This window comes from Eschscholzia californica, unplaced genomic scaffold, assembly GCF_041429995.1.
Source record: "Eschscholzia californica isolate CP2 unplaced genomic scaffold, dmEscCali1.0.p SCAF_2, whole genome shotgun sequence".
Taxonomy (NCBI): Eukaryota; Viridiplantae; Streptophyta; class Magnoliopsida; order Ranunculales; family Papaveraceae; genus Eschscholzia; species Eschscholzia californica.
Window position 1 is genome coordinate 2,533,745 of NW_028238309.1, and position 22,470 is coordinate 2,556,214.

The 22,470-nt window shown below is 34.8% G+C and overlaps 1 protein-coding gene and 1 long non-coding RNA gene across 2 annotated transcripts; both read right to left on the reverse strand.

The window, feature by feature from the left end:
* Nucleotides 1-937: 937 nt before the first annotated feature.
* LOC147555227 (uncharacterized) lies at nucleotides 938-2,792 on the reverse strand. Its single transcript, XM_086663395.1, has 5 exons — nucleotides 2,516-2,792; nucleotides 2,043-2,091; nucleotides 1,894-1,956; nucleotides 1,738-1,802; nucleotides 938-1,635 (listed from the first exon to the last, which is right to left on the reverse strand). Exons 1-5 carry the CDS (start codon nucleotides 2,627-2,629, stop codon nucleotides 1,045-1,047), a joined length of 882 nt encoding a protein of 293 aa, XP_086519521.1. The 5' UTR covers nucleotides 2,630-2,792; the 3' UTR covers nucleotides 938-1,044.
* Nucleotides 2,793-20,260: 17,468 nt separating this feature from the next.
* On the reverse strand, nucleotides 20,261-20,693 carry LOC147555228 (uncharacterized). Its single transcript, XR_015235273.1, has 2 exons — nucleotides 20,573-20,693; nucleotides 20,261-20,452 (listed from the first exon to the last, which is right to left on the reverse strand). It is a non-coding gene; the product is annotated as an uncharacterized LOC147555228 (long non-coding RNA).
* Between the last annotated feature and the right edge of the window lie 1,777 nt (nucleotides 20,694-22,470).

Here is a 22,470-nt window from a genome sequence, read left to right on the forward strand (position 1 = left end):
ATGAAATGGTGAATAAATCGAACATAACCACGAAGCAAATAAAGAATAATGACACACAAGATTTATAGAGGTTCGGAGCAAGTCCTACGTCCTCTTTCAGCCGCACCAAGCAAATCCACTATGAATATGAAGTTACAACTTACCCGAATTACCGTATATAAAGTCTAGTGTACTCCCCGGTTACAAATCTCACTACAACTCTCACCCTCACACACTTCTACAACTCTCTGATCTCACACTCTATCTTTATCTCTTACTTACCAAAGAGAACTTAGAAAATGGGATGCAGAACTTGTGAATGGGTATGGCTATTTATAGCCTTCATTCACCGCCCGTAAGATCAACCAACCATAAATGCTTGCCCCATTTTTTCTCCACCCATTAATGCCAAGGTGCAACTTTTCTTCCTTAAGACCAGGAAGGATGGGAAGGCAAAATAGGGTGGCAGTAGCTTACTAGCCTTTTGGACTTTTAGTCCAAACTATTAACTCATATTTGACCCCACCATATAACACAACGGCCAACCAACCAACCTGTAAACTTAATTGCCGGTCGTGGGCGGGCATGTAAATGCAGTTAATCCTTATAATCCATGGTTTAAGTTTTCAATTTTTAGATTCAAATAGCAAGGAAAAATCACTTTAAAACCTATGGTTGAACTTTTCAATTTTCGGATTCAAATGGTAAGGGAAAATCACTTTAAAATCGATCGACAAAGTTATTATTTCAGATGTTATCATTGATTAGAGTTGATTTTAGATACATTTGATTTCAATAATTGTGAGATTTAACCAACTTGAAAACAAAAAACACTGCAGTAGTGGGAATTGGAATATTATATTCAAATCAAATCTCAAAATAGAATGAGATAATCACGTACTCCAAATCCAATGATATTTCTTCACAAAAGCAAAACCATTCGTATGCCTTCTCTAAATTTAAGAGTAGAAAGTTTCAATGTTCGAGCCCGCTTGATTACAAGAAAAATCATATAATTCGAAGAATAGCATGGAAGTACAACTGATAGACCGGCAATGGAATCTGTTAAATCCTCGGCTGAAAAATTCTGCCGTATCTTCGCATTATGTGATATTCTTCGCGTAATCTGATGGGTTCCTGTTCCTCTGCCCTCCTTGTTTCATCTTCAGATAATATAGGCGAGGGAGTATTAACCGGGGAAGGAGAGTTTTGTGTTTCATCTCCATACACTTTATTGCACCATATTCTCCTCCGTCTTCTCAATTCCGATTCCTCTTTTCTTAATGTCCTCTTCTTTCCCCTCATTTGTTTTTCGTCTCTCTTCAGTACCCTTAAGTCTTCCATACACATCCAACACACAGTTAGGGGCAAATTAGGCCTATCTAGGCACTGCTTACAGAAATACTCATCATCATCATCTTCCTCATCCTCCTCATCATCATTTTCCTCGCCCTCCTCACGATCATCGGCCTCTTTATCATCATTATCATCATTTTCATGGCCCTCACCATCTCCCTGATGGTCTACCTCATTATCTCCCTGATGCTCTCCCACATGATATTCAGGATGCTTACCCTCATCATCTACAGCAGCAGTAGAAGCTAGATTTCCCGGCAGAGTATTGAAATTTTCAGTCTTACCAAGCACTATCTCAATCTATACACATAACAAAGAACAATTCAGAGAAGAAAAAAGAGAATGAAGATAAACAACAATAATGAAATTCAAAACAAGATTTATAGAGACAGATTCATTCACCTTGGCTTTCTGAATCAGTTTGCCCTTTGATTCATCTTTCGAGTCAACAGTTGATGTCGATATCTCTGTTCCATTAACGAATCCCAGAATCAGAAACGAATTAGATATCGAAACAGAGAATTGAAAATTGTGAATAATATGATGTTGATTGCTTACTTTTTTCAATGGCCAGACCATCTCTCTTGAGAATCTCAGAAATAGTCACAACAGTAGAAATTGCTGAATTATAACACACAGAAGTAAGTTCAATTCTAAGAAATTGACATTAAACCCTAATTCGAAGTAATTAAGTTCAATAAATGTACCATTTTCCAATCCAGATAGTTCAACCTCATTGTGTTCGTTTAGATATTTCTGTAAACACAAAAAGATCCATGTATTTCAAAAACCAGAACCCAAAATTTTACTAAAATTCTAACTAAATACTAAATCAAGAACCATAACCTAACTTTCATTCAAGAAGGTTATGATTATTCATCTAAATTGAACTTAATTATAACAAAATATAATGTATATATAAATAGAAGAATTGAAATTCTATCTAAATTGACCTTAATGATAAATCTAACACCATATAATGATTGAATCAGATTAGATCACAAAATTAACATCATGATTACTGTCACTAATTCATATAACGATTGACGAACCAATCATTATTATTACTCCAATCAATATCACTAATTCATATCTAGAGATAGAGAGAGAGAGAAACAGAGGATCGTAATTATTGATTAATTCATATCTAGAGAGAGAGAGAGAGTGAAAATCAATTTACCTTAGCAAGATTAATATAGAAAAAGATAGGTTTCTTAGTATTAGAAACCTGAATTCGATTCTTCTTCAAAGATCCAGTATTCTTATCACTTCCTCCTACTCCAACTGTCGCCATTACTTTACTATATAACTCCGATCAAATCACACTTCTCTCTCAATTCCGATCAAATCACACTTCTCTCTCAATTCCGATCAAATTACACTTTCTCTCTCTCAATTCCGATCACTCACACTTTCTCTCTCTAAGAAATCACTCACAAAATGATTTAGAGAAAATTTCTTCTGTTCGTTTCAGATTTTAATTATATAGGCGGGATTTTAATTATGATTCAGTTCTTGACGGTTATTGATTCTGTTAAAAGTTGTTAATGAATTCGTTCTTGACGGTTATTGATTCTGTAACTGAATTCGTTCAGACTAATTTTTAGCTTTTCCTCCATTAAGGAGAACTATGGACACTTCAGAGTGCTAAAGGCGCCTCCATCCACAACAAATATGGAGGGCGCCTTATAATTTTCTTCACTAAGCTGTTTGAAGGTTGAGCTTGATAATTTTGATGGTGTCCATAGAACTATCATTAGGGCAAGAGACTAATATTTTGGTACTAATAACTAAAAAAAAAAAAAAACTATTATTTTGGTGGTTCAAATCCATGGGGAATATGGGATATAAGATGTAGTTTGAAAACAAATATTTTTGTAGATTATTTGCTACGATTGTGTTTGATAATAATAAAGTGCATTTCACATACGATTATTGGAAATTACGAAATTTCTATTGACATAATGGAAATCTAGTAAAAAATCCGGAGAAACTATAACTGAAGACATATCTATTCCTTCATCTTTTTCTCCTTCAATTTCTTCGTTTCTCATAGATATCTCTTGATTTTTATGTTATGTTCTTAATATTTTCTAAATCTATTTGAATTGATTTTATCTTAGTAACACCCCTGATATAATTGTGTAATTGATGATACCTTATCAAACTAACAGATTTTGTTAACTATTATCAGTAAAAACGTTATCTTTTCGGTGTTATTTTCAAGAAGTTATTCAATTACTCCCTGATGTAACTGTGTAATTGTTAATATCGCCTCAAGCTAATAGATAATGTTAATCCGTTATATACATCATTTTTATGTTTCATTATCGTTTAACAATCTTGTTATATACAACTGCATCGTATTTGTGTCATTTCCATGGATTTATAAAATGTCAACACTAACCGAAAAGTTTCTACAAAACGTTTTCATTTGGAGACTGACCGAAATTTCCGAACCCGAATTTTATTCCTTGCTTATGGTTAGGAAAAAAGTACTAGATTTCTTATTATTATGTTATTTATGTCGTCAAGATTCATCTTATACTGTTGTACCTTATATGTCAATGTGTAGTTCTTAACCAGTATTCGCTGTTTAAACTATATGTATTTAACTTAATTGGTAACTTAGTATCTTCTTTCTTCAAAAAAAAAGAAAAAAGAACTTGGTATCGTCTTATTATTCTCTTTTCCGTATTCAAACTTTTGTATTTTTTGTTTAGAATGAGCATTACAATTGAAGTTGTAGCTTCACTAACCCATGTCACGTTTAAATTTAGGAATGTAGATGGTTGATATGAACTATGGCCTATGGGGCACTTAAGAGAATAAACAATATAAGCTCTATCATATATATTTCATAGGCAGTTCTAATTAAAAGTTTCATGATGATGCTATATGGTATGGACAAGAGACTGATCTCTGAAATCTGTTGTTCGGTTGTTGAAATTTTGCCAACTTTTACCGGCTTACCCTCCCTTTCAAGGAAACAGTTTGTCGAGGATATTAACTTTATAACTTACAGGTTTAACCGCCAACAACTGGTTGTTGGTTAGTGGATTACTCTGCATTGCTCCCAAGTTCGACCTACAAGAAGGTTTTGCTAGATTTCTTGGGTTGCTTCCGAGTCATTTGGATATGAAACACCTAACTCAAGGTAAACTTTTCATCTTATGCTCTATATTGCATTTACCTGTATCCTTGGAGATCCCATATGAAGTTTCGAAAATATGTACTTTTACTTGCTTCACTGAAAATTTCTTGTGAATGGTTTTGACTGTTGAACAATACCATACTCAGAGAAGAAAAAGAGATAAACATGTTAATTGAGGCTTATTCATTATACCCACTAGGTTTACAAGATAGCAAATATATAGTAAAGATAAAAGACTAAAAGACTCTTAAAGGGCAAACTACTAAACAACCTCTAACTCACGGTGCGGTGTTGAAAAACATCGAGAGTTTGCTGGCTAAGAAACAAAAGTGTGGAACCGAGTGTGACTTAGTGAATAAGTCAACAATCTCCATATGGTGATGTTTGGTTGGCTTTTCACTGGAATTGTTTCCCAAGATGGTCATGACAATAAGAATAAGATCCACCACATAAAAGAGAATTACGTACGCAGTCAATAATTTTTTTCTTGAGCGAATAATACGGGTAGTTCAGAAACTAATTCGTCGAATCATAATTGTGATACTAGTCCCGACAACGACAATTTGTTCATTTTAAAACGCATTATGGTAAGTTAATTCAGGCTGGCACATCATTTTTAAGAAGTTTTAATGCATGTAACTTTGTAGTATGATCAACTCTTCAAATTTATCTACGACTTAAAAAACAAATAGTAGGAGGATCGTGTTACCTAATTAAATCAGTAGTTATGAATTTAGGAATGAATTATTCGATTGGGAGATTTATGTCTTACTCTCAAGTTTTATTTTATGCTTAAACCATGGTTATCATTTACTAAGAAAAGCATGAACACAACACAAGTAATGTCTTCAGCAGTGTCAGAGTCATGAGTTTATGATTGTTTATATGTTTCTTTCCTTACAAACCTAAGTTGCAAGGCTCGCGACTCACGATGGCCATTCTTTCCTAAGACAATCGGTTGACGGGCTACTCTGTTTTACGGGTCACATTTGCGGCACTTTTTTGCTCCGGGCCTTACGACAATTAACATTTAGATATTTTTCGTGTTTTAAAGATGTCGGCAATTAACTTCCTCGTAGTGGCTCCCTTCCATGCCTCATTTCATAGGGAACTTTAACGTGGCTCTATTTCATTATATTCCATCCATATCCCAATTTCATTCATTTAATATCCCTTTGGTGTCATTGACATAAGAGATGTCGTTTCTAGTCTACTAAAATCCTGGAGTACACAGTGTTTTGAGGTTGTCTGCAACTACCATGGAGTGAACAAAAGCCATCAACTATGCTGTGGTTTAAAAGCTCCCGAAATCTTTTTGAATAGCTTGGTAACTTCTCAACTAATGATCCACATTTGTGTTTGTCATTGTCACCCTCATTACTCTTTATGGTTCTAATTGATGCTGTCACACCTAATTGATAATTAGGCCAATGCAGAAGGTCCGTATAAAGGGGTTCTATTGATCATTGAAGAAGAAAGACGAAAAGCGATAACAGGTCTTTCTCATTTTTGAACTAGTAAAGACGTCGCTGATTATGACATAGAAGAGAAAGACAAGAAAGAGAAACTAACAGAAGCTCAATTGGTGGTAGCTGCACTAATACGTACTATTTCATTTGCAGTTGGTCTCACGCCAGCGGGAGGCTTTCATAGTGATGGACCGTACGAAGGTAGGGCATCTTTAACAAACTTAACGACGTTCAAAATATTCATCGTTTTCAATAGTATAGCTATGGTTCTCTCTGATTCTGCTATATTCATCAACTTCTTTCCAAAAACGCAAGTTCGTAAAAACAGGGGTATTTGGTTCAACTCACTCTTGAATGCATATCTTTTCATTTCTTCGTGCTATTGTTGCAATGGTGTGTGTGTGGCATAATATGAAAGAACATAGTCTTCATAAATACATGTAAGTATCATTTTGTTATGAATGAGAGAAGATCAACAACCTCTTGACCACTAAACGCCTTCAAAATTCAAAGTATCCATCCCTCACCAACTTTCCCATGGGTGAAAGATAACTCGAAGCTCCAATTGGAGTGTAACACATGTCCTGAACTAGCTTTTGGGAAGATATCGGGTCACTTTATTAGTGCGAAAGAAAACCTGAACTCTTGAACTAGTTTTTGGAGTGAAATAGACACACAACCACTTTGGGACAAGTAAGGCCCATGGACCACGCCATCGTCTTGAATGGTTGGTCTAGATCTTTCGCAAAAAGAAATAACCCACTCCTACTCTACTGGATACCCACTCTTACCTCTCTCCCCCATTTTAGAATGCAGTCTACTAGAGGCGTCTCCGCTTGTGTTATTAAGTTAAAAACTAAAACATAAAAAAAAAACAATAAATAATTAGTTAACTAATAGATAGATGGTTCATGGAGAAGGAACGATAAATAAAACAGTTGACAACAATATAAAACCATCAAAAGTAGAAACTCCTCCTTAGTTTATGATTTTTAGGTGGTCGGGCTACAAACAAAAATAATTCTGGTGATGTCAGACGTTGTTCACTGGAAAAACTTCTTAAATTAGGACGGGACTTGACTTTTGGAACTCCTTTCTTTATTACACTTTGTAAAGAAAGTAACCAGTTGTGTTCTTGACTAGCCACACAGATCTGAGTACGTCCAAGATCACGAGGGCGTCTAACAATTTTTGTAAGACTCGTCTGCAAGCTGTGTAGTTTAAATACGTCTGATCCCTCATGTTCCTCCATCCAACATAATAAAATATCATCACCGAAGCTCACTATTTGGACGAATCGAGAGTAAGGCAATCTTGAGTTTATTACGAACAACTCCTCGATCCACACTTGCTCATTATCTTTCTCTTTCAACGTATACAAGCGAAATTCACCAATATAATCTCCGCTCTGTTTTTGTTCCAAAAATGCAAGACATATATTTCCTCTAAACTCTATATGAGGAATAGTGGCCAGGAAAGAAAGGTGATAATTGATACATTTTGGTGGAAGTTTAATTACTTGAAAAGTTTCGTTGTGCATATCGAAAGAAACCATTTCAAGACGATCTTTTGCCATCCAATATAAAAACCCTTTACAATAAAGGGGTACGCGGCAGTGGATATTCTCAAGCCTAATATAACACATGTATACTCCTAATAATTTACGAGGAACAATGCTAGTAATTTTCCGCCATGAATTGGTTCCTAATGTAAACACCATGCACTTAAAATTATCACCCGAAATGCAGACCAATTTATATTCTTTGGTTTGAGAAACGTACCCAAATCCGTAGCAACACTTAGAAGCATCAGACATATTGATACAAGGAGAGGCGATGACGAGGATTTCTCGTCTAGTTGGATTGCATATCTCTATAATATCATGTTTTCTCTGGTGTAAACAAACCAAACCATTATAATAACCACATAAATCTCTTCTGTACCTAGTACGAATCTGTCCTATCTTGTGAAGTTCATCACTATCTTTTTCTAAATAAAAGAACTCGTTTTCTTCATGTCGTTTTCTACATAAAACGTGGCTTGATTTTCGATTGAAAGAAATCAAGATTAGGGTTGATTGAGTTGTACCATGCTTTGCAAACGTAACTGCATCTAATCACAAACTTACCTGAAGAAACCCTAGATATTATATACTGAAAAATTTCATCGGGAAGAACATCTAAAAGATTCACTTTCTCCGAGTCTGCGTTATTCGGGATCACTTTCTTCGACTTACCTGGAGAAACACTAGATATTATATCCAGAAAAATTTCATCTAAAGGTTTCGCCTTTTTCGATTGACTCTTTTTCACCATCATAGTACTTCTCCTGAAGTATATGTGTTTTCGTTTTCCTCCAATGTCAATCACTTCATATGACTCATATGATATGAGTATAGTATATTTTGGTTATTAAATAGAGGTACCTTTTTCAGGTTTCATGAAAACTTTCCAAAACCCTAATTTATAAGTGGATTAAATAGAGGTACCTTTTTCAGATTTCATGAAAACTTTCCAAAACCCTAACTTATAAGTGGATTAACCCTAATTTATAAGAAATAGGGTGCGTCTATAGGCACTATGTACAGCCAAACCCTGAAAATCAATAACAAAATATTAAAGGAAAGAAGATCAATCTTCAAATAAACCGTCTTTAGGTGCTTCTAAAGACGCCGCCAGGCCAAATGGCTGTAAGCAGGCAGCTCTATAAGCACCGGCCCCAACAAATAGATTTTCTATAGGCGTGTAGGCACTCGGTGTCCTAATTTTTTCCTCTAACGCCCAATTACATGGAGCTGCAAAATTAGGTGTAATAAACTCGCCGACAAATTCGAATATTATGATCCACTTGAAGCTGTCAATTACATGGAGGTTGTGGAACTTGGAGTAAAATTTTTACGACATTATTCGCTAAAGAAGCTTATGTTAATGAAGTTTATCGCGAAAACCGGGTAGACCTTATGGGTTGTTAATGGGTAGCGGTGGAAAATTATTAGGAGCGATTCAACTTTTAGTTATTATTTATTTTATTTTTTTGTTGTTTTATTTTTTTTTAGTTATCATTGGTTGGGTAAGTTTAACAATGGGTCCTCTCTTTTATCTTCTTAATAAATTGAACTTTTTGAAGATTTCTAATGAACATGAAATGCAAGGAATGTGATTGATTTAGTTTGTTATGGACTCGTGTCGATGACATTAATTTACTTTCTTATTTATGAGGCTAAGAGTAATTTAAAAATTTCAAGAACGAGTTGGGATTTGTTGGGAAAACAGTTCTTGTTATTTATGAGGACTAGAGTGAACTCAATTGATCTACTGGTTGATTGGGTGCTTACAGAGAACTTGGGTCAGTGGTCAATGACCTGAGTCCATGACATGACCGCCCGGTTACAAGTTACAACCATTTGGCCAGCTGCTTATAGAAGCACTCTCTTTCTATTTATTTTATGGACACTATGATTAATCAACATTTAAGGACACCAAAAAAAGTTCATAAAGAGACGCCTCGCAGTGGCATGAATTCAACCTTCCAATTGAAACCCACACCAACTGTTTTGGTGTCCGGAACATTTTAGTTTTTCTTTTCCCCAGGAGACTCCAGGAGTCATTGGAGTAATTATATGGCATAGATATCTCATGATATAGGCATACACTTGGCTGACTATTCCTCCTATAGAGTTTAGAGGGAATCTATGTCTTGCATTTTTGGAAGAACAACATAGTGGAGTTTATAGTCGTACACTTAACTTGTATATGTTGAAAGAGAAAGATAATGACCAAGTTTAGATCGAGGAGTTTTTATTTTTGAAACGGTACAACTGGTAATCCAGGATTATTCACAACAACTTCCAGAACAAAGAAAAGTCAGAGATTATTCACAACAACTTCCAGAACAAAGAAAAGTCAGAGGATGAGAGATTTCTAAAGTAGTTCTTTCAAGAGAGATTGAAAGAGAAGAATATTGGTTTGAAGAAAAGAAGATTATTAATCTTGTGAAGCAATTTAGTTTGTGTTTATCTTCTTCAACCTTTAGTAATCTAGGATTTGTTCAAATCCTAAGGAGTAAGAGATTTCTATTTCTTTGTTTCTTTGTTCAGTTTATCCACCATAGTTTTGGTGAAGAGTTGTTATTCAAGAGTGTTTCTACACATCTTGAAGAGTTGGTTAATCCTCTATTTGTTTAGGGAAGAATTGTTATCCAAGAGTGTTTCTACACATCTTGAACAATTGGTTTATCCACCATAGGTTTGGTGAAGAATTGTGTAACCCATTATTTTATAGTGGAAGATTTCTGGACTAGGTCTCGTGGTTTTTTACCTTCTATCTTGGAGGGGTTTTTTGTCACGTTAAATAATCTTGGTGTTTCTGCTTTTACATTCACATCGTTTATCTTCATATTCCTGAACAAGTTAATTAGGTTATTTTTTCCTAACAAGTTCTTCATATGGGTATGTCGTGTTCCAATTAGCTAACATATCTGCAGCTCTATTCGACTATCGGTATATGTGTTCGACCTCTAGTTCTTGTAATCCCGTAGTGAGGCGCAAAATCCTTCTCCAAATGTTCCAACAATGCCATGGTGGTTTAGGTCCATGTGTAGTAAAGAAAGATTTGACTCATCGAGTCAGTATTGAGTTGCACCCGACGTAAATGAAGGTCGTTAGGCAATTTAAGTCCCACCTCAATGCCTTGGAGCTCATGATATGTAATAGTTGAAGGAGTTGTTGTCCCTACTGCTGCACCTATAGTATTTCCATGTTCATCTCGAATGATAGTACCATAACAACCTCTGTCTATACGAAGTGAGCCATCAGTATTAATTATGACATAATTTGGTTTTGGAGCCTTCCATTTACAGATAGTTCTTCTCGGGTATTCAAAAGTAGCATTTGTACCCAATTTTGCTATAAATTGTTTGTTGTAGGGGTTGTTAACAACCTTAATTTGTGCACCTGCTGCCTTCAGTCTCACCTCATTAAAGATTTTTCAAAAAACATTCTCGGGTGGCAATGACTTAGCTTTAAACACTCTTCGATTCTTTCCACCGCATATATGATATAAGAAGGCGATGAATAATAGTTTTTTCAAATTATTTGATGAGGACTCGGCCTTAAAGAATATAGTTATCCACCCTACATACTCCTCCCAACCAGAGAACACTCGAGCATGACATCCAATCAATTGGGTAATCCTTGTCCAAACTTCCATTGCATAAGGACACTGTGTGAACAGGTGAGGCTCATCCTCCATCCCATTTCGGCATAAATAACACTTAGGGTCTATACCCAAACCCAAATTAAGGAGTTTTACTTTAGTTTTTAGCCTTTGTTGGATCACCAAGCAACCTATAAACGAATGACGAGGTATCATACCCTTAAACCAAATAATGCATACCCAACCTACCTTTTCCTTTGTTGACCTTAGGAAATTGTAAGTGTCTTTCATAGAGTATACTCCATCCTTATTGCATTTCTATATTACGGTATCCACCTCTGAGTTTTCTATGAATACATCTTCAATTCGATTTGCAATGTCTCCCAACATAACTCTAAGCTGAGCAGGGATAACCTAATTTCTATTCATAATACACGAGCTCCCCTTGGAATTTCAATGCAAGGTGGAAACATAAATGAATGAAGTATTGAATCTGCTTGATAGACATCCTAAAGGGTGCCATAGATCATCCCAAAATTTAGTGTCCTCGCCATTTCCAATGATATGGTGTACTATATTTTTTGCATCAATTCTTTCCATTAGTATACTCCTCCATTACCACGATGAATCACTTGGAGCCTTGATTTCCCAAAAATTCCCACCTTTCACAAGATTCTTTTGCACCCATTCGACCCAAAGAGATTTTGTGCCTGAGATTATATCCCATACATGCCTCATATTTGATGCTTTGTTCATGTGATAAACACTTCTAATTGAGAGACCTCCTTCTTCTACAGGGAAGCATATATTAGGCTATACTACATTCGACTTTTTAGAAGAGAGACTGGTACCTGTCCATAGGAATTTATTCAGCGTACTTTCAATTTCTTTGTGAAACCGTCTAGGTAGAGTGAAGCAAGCAGTCCATTATACTACCATGTCAAAAAGAGTTGCTTTGATAAGTAAGATCCAACTTGCATAAGATAGAAAACGAGCTTTCCAAGACTGGATTCTTCTAGTAAGATGGTTCAACAAAGGCACACAATCTGAATAAGACAATCTCGAAGAAATTAGGGGTAACCCAAGGTATTTGATAGGCAACTTTCCGTCTGAGAAATCTAAAGTTTGTATAATTTCACCCCTAGTCTCCTCTGTCATACCAGCACAATACACCTCACTTTTACTATAATTCACTTGTACAAGCTGAGAACGTTGATAGAACTTCACGAAGTCCTTCTGCCGATTTTTATCGCCTTTTATAAACACCAACATGCCGTCAGCAAAATATAGGTGTGAGATCATTGGGTTTTTGCATCGTGGATGAAGTGTTATGTCTCCTGATGTTATTCGGGAGATTATTAAGTTGTTGAAGAGTTCCATCACTATAACAAAAAGGTAAGGAGATATTGGGAAACCTTGTGTACTCCCTCTTTTACCTGCAAAATAACCTTCAGGGTAACCGTTAATCATAATGGAAAACTGGGATGAGGTAACACAGAGTCTCACCCAATTGATGAATTTATCTGGGAAATTCATTTTTTTCATCATATCTCATAAGGCGCCCTACCTGATCATATCATAAGCCTTTTGTAAGTCGATCTTAATAGTACATCTAGCACGTCCTTGGTCCCGATGATAATTCCTTACCTTCTCATGAGCTAATAAGATGTTGTCTTGTATCGTCCTGCCTGAGATAAAAGCTGATTGAGCCAGACTTATCAGCTTGTTACAGACCTGTTTCAATCTCATAGTAATAATTTTTGTAATGCATTTTGAAATGCATTAATGCATGAGATTGGTCTATACTCACTGAAAGAAGAAGCATTAGGAACTTTTGGGATCAACGTTATCAGCGTAGAATTAAGTTCTTTAAGAAGCTTATTCCTGTTAAAAAAATTGCTAATAGCCGCGACAAACTCTTCACTTATAATCAACCAATAAGTTTTGAAGAACTGCGCCGAGAACCCGCCCGGACCTGGAGATTTATCCGAGCCAATAGATTCCAGAGCCACGGTGATCTCATCTCTAGATATAGGTTAAGTGAGTTGACGCCCTTCATCTTATGTGAGAACACTTTGTATCACTGTATGTTGAATGGTCAAAGCATTATACTATGATTCATGTGAGGTTCCGAATATCTGCGTGAAAAAACTCACACTTTCTTCAGCTATTTCATTTTCTTCTTCTAAATGTTCCCCTTCAGCATTGATGATTGAACCTATTGTGTTTCTTTCTCTTCGCTCTTTAATTGAGTGGTGGAAGAACTTTGTGTTTTTCTCACCTTCATTAAGCCACTTAATTCTCGCCTTTTGGTGCAACATATTCTCTTCAACTCGTAGTAGTCTTGCATAAGTTTCAACTGCTTCTTTGTCTTGAATGTCAACATTCAGTGGTGAGGAAAAACCGAGGCTGTTGTTTGCATATTCTCCATAGTGGTTTTTGCGGTAGAAAGTGTCAATTAAAGTGAAAGGAAAATGTTGGGTTTGATAGGGGTGTTCGTTGGTTCGGTATCCGGTATTTTGATGTCATCCGTTACCAAACCACTCATGATTTGGTTAGTGATTTTTCAAACCGTTACCAAACCGCTCATGGTTTGGTTCGGTTAGTAACCAAACCACCATAAGCGGTTTGGATACTACTGGATACCAAACCATCCAAAAAACAATTTGTTCTCCATGAAAATTGGCGAATCGAGTTACTTTCTTCATACATTGACGTATAAAATCAAGACAACACTCCTTAAAAATCTGGAGACAATCAAACTAACATAGTCGAAAAACATTTGAAACATTAAAGACATGTGCAGGCCACCGACCGAAATATTATATAGTAGCTAGTAACATTAATGATACATGAATTGTTTTAATCTAATACTAGATAGTAACATTATATTGTAGTAGTGTTGTTGTTCAGTATGGGTAGTAGTTATTTCTGCTTCTGACAAGAACTTGATGAAAGATATGTATTTGTATGAAATTATAGAGATGTGATAGATATATTTTAGAAAAAATTATGTAAATATATAATTATATATATTAATTGAACTTGACTGGTTCGGTTTGGTTTTAATGGTTCCTAAAAATTACATCCACTTACCGAACCAAACCAGTTGATTTTTAGAAATCTATAACCGTACCAAACCACTCGTTGTTTGGTTTGGTTAGAAAACCGACTGGACCGGTTTGGATCGGTTTGGTTTGATTGGTTCGGTCTATTTTTGCACACCCCTAGGGTTTGAGTTCTTTGTTAGTAAGAATTTGAGAGTAGAAAGTGGAAGGAAAATGTTGAAGGACATTAAGGGATGAGATATTCGGTTGGAAAGCTAGATACTAGCCCATCTTTGGGGAAACGCAAGTAGATTTCAGTGGCATATTTGCTTCCTAAGAGGGTTCTTATGTTAGTGACACCATAGGTTTCAGATATGTGGAGTGTTGGTGTTGTAATTCTATAGCTTATATATTAGGCTCACCTCATGTATTTCAGATAAATCCTCGAACCCGTGCTCTATTAGATCCGCATCTTGGAGGTTGTATTAATTGTAGATACAAAGGAGCTGGCTTATAAGTGAGTCATGTCCTTGTGAACTAATTTTTTAAGAATCAAGAGTGTCAGGCCAGCTTCGTGGAAGTTCTCTGAAGAATATTTCTTGAATCAAGTGAAGAACATAGATCCTCTAAAACTGGGGTGCATTTGGTTTTCTTCGACTGCATCTATTCTCATACACTAACTAGGTGCATTCTTTACTTGGTCACATTCATGCTTTTTTGCCGAGGTCTGTCGAGGGAAGTGTGAATTCGTTCAATTTGGAGTTAATTGAAATCGTTGTTACAGGCTAAATTTGTTCGAAGAAATGTGAATAAAATTTCTTTGGTATTATGTTATTTGTGTCGTCAAGATTCATCTTATATGGTTATAACTTATATGAATGTGTAGTTCCCCAATATTTTCTTCAAGGCTCGTTTTCGTAGCTTGTCATATATTATGCTAATTGGACAAAAACCTGACCAGGTGGAAGTTGGAACCTGAGGTAATGGATGATGCCTTGAAGATAGGAAACAGGAAGATGCCTCAAAGGGAGTCCTAACAGGAGATAAGCACCAAATTATGAAGAAAATGTATGTACATTATTTTGATTCCTCCGAATATATTTCTTTATTTGCTTTACTTTTTGCATATGTTCATGGGAAGGTCAATTGCCAAGTGCATCGAGTACCCGTTCATTGGTTATTCTTTACGTTCAAGGCTATTATATCACTCTGGTTTGATTCACTGAATTGACTCAAATACCACCAAATACTTTGAATTGCAGGAGGGCCGTTTGGGCGTCGATGATGGGTTGAACCATCCTTATTTTCAACCTCTTACGAAAACATGAAATGGCAAGTAAACTCAAGCAAATCATTGTGCAATTTCATTCCCTGAGTAGCTTGCTGGAGTAAATATTTAGACATATAAAACCCATCAGTTACCTAACAAATCATGTCGGAACAGAAGGAGATGATTGAGGCTGTAACCTATGTGTTTCTTTCTGTAATATGACTTGTTTAAAGGCGCCCCTCAGGATATAGATACCCTTGTGCACATAGTCTCATGGCTTATTTAAATCCTTTTTTTTTTCAATCTGTCAATTGTTTGATTTTTGAAGGTCTGTTGATTTGATTGACCTTTGAAGAGAAAATTTAGAGAGAGAAAGTTGTAGAGAGAGAGAAAGGTGGAGGAGATGACCGGTGGAGAAAATGGACGTGGCGAGAACGTTTCGCGGCGTTTAAGAGGAGGAGGAGGAGGAGAAAAAAAAGGGTTTATCTTATCTACTAATTTAATTCTTCTCTTACTACTAAAATGAAAAAATATTATCTATGGGCTTATGTCAACAAAAAAAAGTTATCTATGGGCTTATGATTTGATTCTCTAGTTTATAAAACCCAAATGTCTTAAAATCAAGCGGGTGAAATATACATTTTTTTTTATTCGAGTCATACCTATAGTGGTGAATCAGAAGTCAATTCCAATTGACTTAGAAGACAAACTGATTTTCAATTTAAAATTAGGACGTTTACTTTTTTACTTGATAATCTTCATCACTATCTTGGATCAAGACCACCTTTAATTACAACCACCTCCAATCACCACCTCTCCGAACGTGACTACCACCACTGCCCTCAACCGTACTAACTACAACCACCTGTGTCCTCCGCCATCTCATCTAGCCATCACCACTACCACACCGACCACAATTATTTCAGAGTTTCCAACCACCACCCCTATACTACACTACCAATTTTCTTTCTCTCAACCCAATCCGGATAGGTGACTGCCTAAGGTGGTTGTGGCAGATGGTTATAGACTTATAGTCCAAAGTGGTAATTGTGGTATGTAAAAAATATATATTGAGGTTGGGACTTACCATTAGGTTGTCTTCTACTGCTCAAGGCACTGACCTAAAATCAAGATGAATATATATCTACACACAAACTTCCACCAACTTAATGCAACCAATGGCACACAGCCTCTCACTTTGTACAGTATTTGGTGAAAGGAGCTTCTGTAGGCGTTGGCGCCCCCTTACAACCAAAATTTTGGGGTGTTTGATGTATAGTAGGGGTGCCAACAGTCGCCTTTAAAAGTTCCCTCTAGTGAATCTTGTGTATCCAAATGAGGCCTATGTCTTCTTCTCTCAGCCCAGACTTGCATTTTTGCCACAACCTAAGTCAAGGGAGAAGAAATAGACAGAGAGTTACAGGCTTCCTAATTATATAGGATATTTGGCTTTATAGTCTAAAAATCTTCACCCAAACCCACATTTAGTCCACCCTAATATCGATATAGGTTTTTAAACTAAAATAAAAATTATAATGAAAATCCAGTCCAAATGTTCTCATCTCTGTAGAAAACACAAATCTTTATGATTTCTATTTTTTCATAATACCCCTTATAACCTTCTATATAAGACAACTCAATCTTTTGAAAACCAATCCAATTTTTTTTTCTTTTCATTTCTTTTTCTGATTTTCTCTCTCCTATCATAACCTAACCGAAACCCTCTCCTACTTTCTCTCTCTAAAACGAAAAATCCGAATCCATAACCGAAAATCACTTCATCAAAAATGATTCTCAGCCGATTATAGAAGACTATAGACGAATCATCTTCATAGTGGTACTTCCTCATCTTCATCAAAAACGAAAAACTCTCAATTATCTTACTTTCTCTCTCCAAAATGGAAAACCGTCTCTAATACGAACCCCAGCTGAGTAAAGAAGACGATTGGGAACCATCTTCATCGTTTTTCTTCATCATCTTCATCAAATATCCTTCTTCCTTCATCAGGTAAGTTATTTCGATTCGTGCTTTCTCTCTCTAAAACAGAAAACCATCTTCGAAATCGTTTTCATCATCTTCCAAATCCTTTGCATCATCTTCTCACATTTGATTATTTTTTTATGATTAAAATCCATCATTAATCTCTATTTTCTTCGTCATATTCATCATCAGTGATCTTTGTTAAGCTTTTTTTTCGTACTATTAGGCGTTAACAGATTCTGAAATTCAAAACATAACATGTTTTGTATAGAACAAAACACATATTATTCGGTTAAGATATTTTTCCGATGGATTTCAAGTTTGATTACCGATTTAGAATATCAACATATTTAGTATACATTACGTATATTGTATACAGCAAACACATTTAGTTATATTAACGGCGTTCTTGGATGTCAAAGTTACTAACCGTTTCTGATAATTATGTAATATACGCATTTTGTACATTTCAAAACACATTTTGTTCCATAATTTTCATTTTGTTCTATAAATAGCCCTTTATTTATCAATATCATTTTATTATATGTTTGATACATATCACATTTTTTATTAACAATGTTATATCTTTGGTCCCCATAAACCTTATTATGCATATCATGAACACAACATATTTGGTACCATCGAAAACATGTTATATACTATAAACATTACACATTTTATATATTTTATGATACAATATTCATTTTGCGTTGTTCATAATGCAATATGTTCCCCCCACGATTCATTTTTGTATTTGCAAAAGATCTTATTGATTTTGAAAGTTTATGTTTTTTGAATTAGAGAGAGAAAGATTCAGAGTAATATAGACAAGAAATAAATTGGTCTTCTTTTGTTTTATGGGGATATCTTACGGAATATATTTGGAGTAAAAGTTTATGGGAGATGCTAGAGTGTCCAGTTCGGTGTCCAAAAGTGTGCCAAGCTGACGTAAATTCACTAAAAGATAAGGTTTTTCTAAAGTTTGACTACGGTGGGACCGCTTTTATTTTTAAATGAGAAAATTTGGACATTTTACTGAACATTCTAGCTGGACACTCTATCATTTCCCAAAGTTTATAACTATGGCTTTGAGACACTTAGAGCCACATAAAACATAAAAGCTTTTAAGAATATCTCCCGGAATTCTTTTCATGGAAGCCAAAGTCTAGTTCATGAAATAAATGTAGTTTGCAGTTTCTAGAAATAAAACATATATTTGTACCAATTAACTCGTAAAATGCTTGATGTTCTAAACTTTGATTCTATTATGTATCATAAAATATCAAAAGAATCATCTGATTTTGCATCACTATATTAAAATAGTTTCATGAAGATTAGGTATTTCAAGTAACTTTACAAGAGAAGTCAAAAGGTAATGAAAACATTTGAACTTGTACAAACATACATATGTAGATATATATAGCTTTTGAAGAAGAAATTTAATAATGGGGTGACTTTAAATAAGAATTAAAATCTCTGTTTCAGAGTCACTTTTTAGTCATACATATACTCAAGTACTACTAGTTTTCCTTCCTTTGACTGTGTTAATAAAGAAAGTATCATAATCATATTGATTTTTTGTGTACAAAGAATCAAATACTAGTCCATAAAGCACAATGAAAACACAAAAAAAAACAAAAATTTAATCCGTTCTAATATGAGTTGCTTAACTATAAATGTCGAAGTAAGGAACCATGGCATATATGTTTGGAACCGATTCCATTTTGAGAGATTTGAAAAAGTATGTTATATATTATGATAATTTGACTTTTTTTTATCGATTACCAAATTTCTATTATTTAGAGTACATTTTGTTTCACTCCAAATTCGCCAAAATTAGTAGAACTGATCATTCTTATATAGTGTACAAAATTATTTTTGTATATAACACGCCTATATTATTATGGAAGTGACTATACATCACTAATGTGTCATATATGACATCAACCATATTATAAAATCTATATGGGGTTGGAATGATAAGTAATCTATAGTTTATAGACAAATGTATCAAAAGATTTGTAACCGTAAGAACCCTACAAAACTGTATGACTAAAGTAATGGAAATGGCATTAAAAAAAAAGTTTGAACAAATGAGTGAACAACAACTAAGCAGACAATCAATATATCTTGAGTCACATCTCTTTTCTCTATGTCCTTTTTCATCTTTACTACTACTTTCTTTCTTTTTCCACATCTTCAAAGTACTACTACTACCAGACCCATTCATGGATTTGGTTCTTATTTCCATACTTAAACCTAAGGATGTCAATCTAGCCTGGCTAGGGCCTAGATGGACTACCTGCGTTCGTCCAGGACCAAACTCGTTTAAGAAGGGACTCGGCTTGGCCTAGATTGTCACTAGACTTGCAGACATGGTTGAACCACCACACCCACGCTAGTTGGAATAGGCCAGACCTAGACTACGGACGCCACACTCGGTTTGTTTAGCATGAGCTTTATACTGTCTCAACCCGGTTTGGGTATGTGTAACAACGTTGACCAACCATGCAAAATATTAGCTAGAAAATCATATTCTTGGTTGAATAATGATAGAGAACAAAAAGAAATTTATCAAGTTTTGGGTAAGGATTCTATTTTGTTTGGCTTGATTTGTGATTCAGTACATCAGAATTATCGAATGCACGAATCGCAACAAGTCACATAAAATTTTTCTTCAAAGTCTATCTAGTTTTTCTTGTTCCTTAACATTTTTGCTTTTTGGTAACTCTTGACGAGTAATTAAGGAACTGACTTGTTACTATTAGGCCTCATTTGGATAGGCTACATTATCATCTAAAGCACTTATTCAAGTCCCAACAATCATATAAGACAATCAAACACCTAAAGATGAAGACTAACTAAACTTCACCTTTATCTATAATTTAGAGTCTTATGTTCACACTTACCCACTACTTTTTTTGTCAATAGAGTTGGTAAAAACAAGGAAAATGACATGATCACTATTTGAATATTAACAAATTTGTTCATACTCAAACAAGCTTGCTTTTCTTGCTCAAAGATAGCCATTAATGGATGATTCCTGCAAATCACAAACAAATTAAGATACAATATTAGAAATTTAATGAACTAAAACAAGATTTTCATTATGGGTTTTTCTTGAATTCTTCATAAACCTTCGAAATTGATGGCTAAAACTTACATTTCGTGGCGATTCGGTCTATAGAGATCCCTTCAATAATGAGATCAAATCTTGAAGCTTCATATAAGTAATATTCAAATTTTGAATTGTTGGATGATTACCCAAGTTGGGGGGAATGAAGCCTGGTCCGAAATCATTCATTTAATGAGTTTTTTGGTTTCATTTTCATTTGAATGGTCTCGAGCCAGACAACATTCCCCTCAACTCTTCATGAGAGAGATGTAGAGAGAGAGAGAGAGAGAGAGAGAGAGAGAGAGAGAGAGAGAGAGAGAGAGAGAGAGAGAGAGAGAGAGTTGAGTTTGTAATTTGTTCATTCCATGCATGTTATAATGTCATATGGGGCCTCTTTATATATACGTGAAGAAAAGATGAAGAGGAAGAGATTCTTTTGTGGGTCATATTTACATGTATATGACTTCACTTTGTTATTCAAAACCCCCCACAACTAATGTGAAATTGTTCTTGATTTGAGATGAAACTAAGGAAAACTTTAAATTAAATAAAAAAATTAGAGAAATATAAATATAAATAGTTTGGTCAAATGGAATTAAAGGCTTTAAGACTTTTGGTCATTGACATTAAGTATAGCATTCAAATACAATAGCTTTGACATTAATGAGTTGGGGCTCATAGACAGTTGTTTAGATTTAGATTTATCCATAAATCAACACTAACTCATTATTCTCAAATTTGTTATAGTTTTAATAGTTTGTTTTGAGTAGAAAGCTCAATATTCTCAAAAATACATTGAGTATGTGTGATTAGGGTTTGAGTGTGTATATTGTTTAAGAATCTTGACTCTGATGAGACTATTTTGAAAGAAAAGAATAATACTCCTCTTTTGCTTCTAACTTTGAGAAAGGGGAAATGGGGGTGGTGGAGAGAGAACCTTAATCAGTGAAAGAGCATATATATAAATATATAAATAATATAAACCAAAACAATTACTCAATTAGTGTGATTCCAAGCTTAAGTGACAAGGAAAAAAACAGGTTGTCTTGTTAAAGCTTGTAGTAAACCAATACAAGAAGGCTTGTAAGTGAAGATGGCAAACTAGTAACTTTAATTCCTTTTATCTTTGATTTTGTTATGTACAAGTTATTTTTGGTTCATTTAGCGACATTACACGTCTTGTTCTTCATTAATACACACACGTTTGTATCAGCATACTAGACCATGATTAGCAGGAAAGGTTTGAAATTATCAATAACAATCTTATAATGTGATTCATAATAAGCACAATACTTTTATATATTGTTTAGTTTATTATGACGGGTCATATAAGATAAAACTTCTCTTTTTATCAACAACAGTTGATTGGATAACTTATCTTGTTCGTCCGATTTTGGTTGTGTCTTTGTTGTTCAACTTCACGATGTAATTCTCATTAGCCTATTGGCATTTAAATGAAGTTTGATTTCCAAAAAAAAACAGTTGATTGGATTAGTTACCAAGTTGATTTCCACTCACTCTTCTACAAAAACCTGTATTTCTTTTTAATATATCGTACATATATTCTTAAGAGTTGGATTTATAGCTACAATGCTCGAGTATGTGTCCGTGAAAAGTAACTTTTGGCTTTTGGAAAAAGGTTCAACAAAACAAAAAACGGGTTTCCTATATTTGAGAAAGACACTAACTTTTATTTGCAAACTCGACCACTTTCATAACCCAATTCATTTTTCCCCAAAAATATCTCTGTTGCATATTATTTCAAATAGAACATTAAGAGGGGTAATTTTATAGACTTCATCAAGAAGCATAACCCTAAAAAGAAGTTATGGTTTATGAAAATCATATATGTTTCCATATTTGTAGCATAAAGTAACCTAAAATAAAAGATGAGTAAAAAGAAAAGAGAGTCTTCTTTAATAAAGTTGAGAGAATCAACTTCTTTA

Excerpts from the sequence above, each read along its gene's own strand:
- LOC147555227 (XM_086663395.1), bottom strand. The coding sequence starts at position 2,629 with ATGGCGACAGTTGGAGTAGGAGGAAGTGATAAGAATACTGGATCTTTG. Across the intron at positions 2,092-2,515 it reads TCTATATTAATCTTGCTAAG|AAATATCTAAACGAACACAA; the intron begins GTAAATTGATTT and ends TTGTGTTTACAG. Across the intron at positions 1,803-1,893 it reads TGGTCTGGCCATTGAAAAAA|AGATATCGACATCAACTGTT; the intron begins GTAAGCAATCAA and ends TTAATGGAACAG.